The sequence below is a fragment of the Montipora foliosa genome, chromosome 11, assembly GCF_036669935.1.
Source record: "Montipora foliosa isolate CH-2021 chromosome 11, ASM3666993v2, whole genome shotgun sequence".
Taxonomy (NCBI): Eukaryota; Metazoa; Cnidaria; class Anthozoa; order Scleractinia; family Acroporidae; genus Montipora; species Montipora foliosa.
This window is the reverse complement of record NC_090879.1, coordinates 29,650,769-29,654,462: the sequence shown is the minus strand read 5'-3', so window position 1 is coordinate 29,654,462 and position 3,694 is coordinate 29,650,769. Positions and strand designations below refer to the sequence as shown.

Sequence of the window (3,694 nt, the reverse complement as noted above, 5' to 3'; positions counted from 1 at the left end):
TCATTTGCAAGTGTCACATCACCAAGACAGGTCTTTCCTTCTCACTTCCCGATCTCCTCCACGCTCGCTTTTTATCAATAGTAGCTCGAGAAAGTTCATTCCTATTTCAGGATAAATCAGTGAATGAAAATCATCTCTGCTACATCAGTGTTTCTTTTAATTAAGCCCCGTTTACACGAGCAAGTTTTCCTTAACAATTATCATTGCTCGTACGAATGATCAACAAGTTTTCCTTGAAAGGAATCATCGTGTAGACGATCAACAGGTTTCCCTTGACAGGTTGAGCGTGTGCCCCTGCAGCAACGCTTGTCTTATTAATATTCCTTAATTGCCACATTTTCTTTGGCGTCCTTTTACACGAACAAATTTCATCTTTAACAATTTTTCCTTAACAAGAAAGCTAGCACTGATGCTTGCCGGCTTTTCCTTGTCAAGGAAAAATGGTCAATTTTACCCTATTTACATGAGCAATTTTTTCCTTGACAAGGAAAACTTGTCGTGTAAACGGGGTTTTATTTCGTGTCATTAACAAGCAGAAAAGAAGGGAACAAGATGAACTTCAATTACAAGTTTGCACTTATTTGTTGAAAGGCTAGAAACGAGATGGATCTTTTTATCAAAGTGACGAACTAGCCCAAAAGCTCAGTAGTATGAGCGACGATTATGAAGCATAACAGAAATTCCGAACGCAAACCACTCATTTATTCATTCATTTTACCGTAACTTGGGGTGGTTCTGTAAATGATGCTATGTAGCAGTGGGTATGAAACAAAAACAAACCAGCCTTCTTTCGAAATATTAAAACTCGGATTAAAAAACAGAGCGACATGACGAAGGGCTAAGTTAGTTAGGACTTCAGACTTTCAGGACTATTGACTGAGCTAAGGGCTCGCTCTGACAAAGGGCTAACGCTTCAAACGTCAGTTCAGAATTCTTTCTTACGCTGGTTAGATTACCTTCATCAAAAAACCAAAATTTCTCCAGCAACATTAAACACGAAGAATAATTTGCAAAGTTGAGCCCGATATATGTAAATCGTGATGCCATCCACGCCGTCTGTCGCTAAAGAGACACAAGCAAACTCTTTCTGTACGATTACCACGGTACTTTTCTTTAAAAAAAAAAAAAAACCGCTATTTTAGACATCTTGAGTTTTTCTTGAGCGCAAAAGCACAATTTTTTTGTCAAATACAGAAATATTATGACCGAGGACTCTCTAAGGGAACTTGAATTTTAGATGTCGTTTCCATAACGATAATTAGGTAAGTTTTCTCTGCATAAAATCACTGTGTCTAGTTCGTTACTAAAGAATCACGCTGTAAAACTAGCCACACGAAAGATCTTTTTACAGCTCAATGACTTCCTTCCCTTAAATAAATTACTAGCAAAGGAAATATGAAAAATTTCAAGAATCGAACGAACGAGTTTGAAATCATCGGATAATTATCTGAATAGGGCTTAGGTGAATTACATTTGAAACTATTTGACGGCAGTCGGCGTAACTAGTCGACATATAATTCACCCCAAACAACGCAGATAAAATACCTTCCAACATTGCCTATGTCAAGATATCATTACTCCAGACAAACACAACGCTTTAAAAGCCACACAACAACTGAGGTAGTGTCGATCATTTCTGAAGAATCCACAAAAAATTAAATAACAAACTAACATATTAGGATTCAATTTACATTGAATGGCAACGATTCAGGATTACACAATTTTCGTAAATTCCATTTACACTTGCAGAGGATAAAAGTGCATTGAATATTCAAATTGTCATGATAAGATTCGGCTTACCTTAGCTCGTCGCATTGTTCGGTTACTTCCCTTCATACTGCACTCACAAAATCGATGACAAACAGTTAAGTGATTATTGCAAATTGATTGGTGAAACTCGCAAACTGCGTGCCGTGCAACATGTCCTTAATTAATTAATTTTTCTTCCAAAATATTTCCTAAGAAATAGTCAAACAGAAAAAAAAAAAAAGACAACAAATATAGGGCACCGGAGGAACCAACAGGACGAACATTTGCAGTAGCTGTTGCCTATTTTAAGTTGTCCGCAGATCCGAGTACCTGCTAGCGTGCATACATAAAACGACGGTACAATGATTTTCTGACACTCGGCCATCAGCCATTTTCGCATGGCAGGGATTGGTCAGTGTGACGTAATATGCCTATTCATCAATTTCCCGCGTCTACGATTTCAAAACACAAGTTGCTTGAACACGATGAAAAGAAAACACATTCAATTGAATTTCTCAAGAATGAAAAGCACGTCGAAGTCGAGACAAATGGCAAAGGACACCGACATGAATTCTTCCTTCGCTTAATGCCTTAGATGACTGATTTTTCACGTTTTTGCATTGAACGAAGCAAAATGATGACAATCCAGGCTATCAACAACTCGGTTTGTGAATCTATTTTGAGAATAAAACACAAAATAACATTAATTATTTTAAAGAAAACTACTCTTAAGGTCAGCGTATTTTTTGACTTTTTATGCATTATTTTTCGGGCTATTTTTTCTGGTGCCTTATCAGAACAGTAACAAAGAGGAAAACTGTGCCTTAAAGATGTCAGTGTTCTGTTGTAACTACTAACAGTACTGGCGCTGAGTTGTAGGAGATAAATAAAGGAAATAGCAGTATTCATTAACGAAATTTCTCTATTGCATTTTCCAACGGGTTGTTTTCGATGACATCAATCTGCGTTACATCTTCCGCTTCGTGTGTAAGCAATTACTGCTTTGAACTTCAAGCTGTGCAAAATGAATTCGTGGATTTTTAAAATTGTTCAACGTTTTAGCAAGGTCTTAACAATGAAACAGACCTCCTGTTTATTGTTTTGGTGTACAGAAGGGACATTCAGATTTTTTTTGTCCTTTACAGATTCATTGATTCACTGACATTCGCGTTTCCGGCTACCGGAAGACGACAGGGATACAAAACCATGAAAAACATTGGATTCTCAGCTGTTCCTTTGTTTCTAAAACTTGCCACATAGCTGCAACCGAGCAGTCAAAAAATGAACTTGAGAACTTTCATTGACTAATTCGTATTGATCGTCTGTTAAAAACCCGCAAATTTCAGAATGATCAGGGGGTGTTTACATGATACCGGTACGAGTTTCATTCTGGTACGAGTTCATCCCGGTTCTTACTTATCGCTCTGTATTTGTTTACATGATACCGGTGAAAAATCTCATACCAGTACAACTCATACCGGTATGAGTTCATCCCGGTAGTTGTACCGGATCGAAATTTTCATAACTGTATGAAAAGTTATACCGGTATCATGTAAACGCTACATTGACTCCCATTCCGGTACGAGTTGTCAAGTCGTGGTGGACTGGGACTATTGACGCATGCGTTGTATTTCTAAATATTGGACGCCATTATTGTTTTGGTTCATGCGTCATCCCTGTGTCAATATTTGTGTCGTCCATGTAAACGCGGTATGAAATTGACAACTCGTACCAGAATGAAACTCGTACCGGTATCACGTAAACACCCCCTCAGTGTTTTATCTGTGGCAAAATAGTGGTTGCAATCTTCTCTCTTATCCTGCATTATTCCGAAAGATAAGCGATTTTATTATGGATAAAGCAACGAGCTATCTGCAGCCAAAACTTTTGTTTTTGTTTTCTCGTTTCTCATTGTCAAGGAAGGGAGCTTTATTCCTGATAAATG

General features: G+C 37.8%; 1 protein-coding gene across 1 annotated transcript in view; it reads right to left on the bottom strand.

Moving 5' to 3' along the window:
* The window catches only part of LOC137976155 (serine/threonine-protein phosphatase 6 regulatory ankyrin repeat subunit A-like), a 107,862-nt gene extending 105,756 nt beyond the window's left edge, over positions 1 to 2,106 (bottom strand). The window contains exon 1 of the mRNA XM_068823446.1: positions 1,801 to 2,106. Within this exon, the coding sequence (XP_068679547.1) occupies positions 1,801 to 1,836 (36 nt within the window). The 5' untranslated portion in view covers positions 1,837 to 2,106. The remainder of the gene's footprint in view (positions 1 to 1,800) is intronic.
* Between the last annotated feature and the right edge of the window lie 1,588 nt (positions 2,107 to 3,694).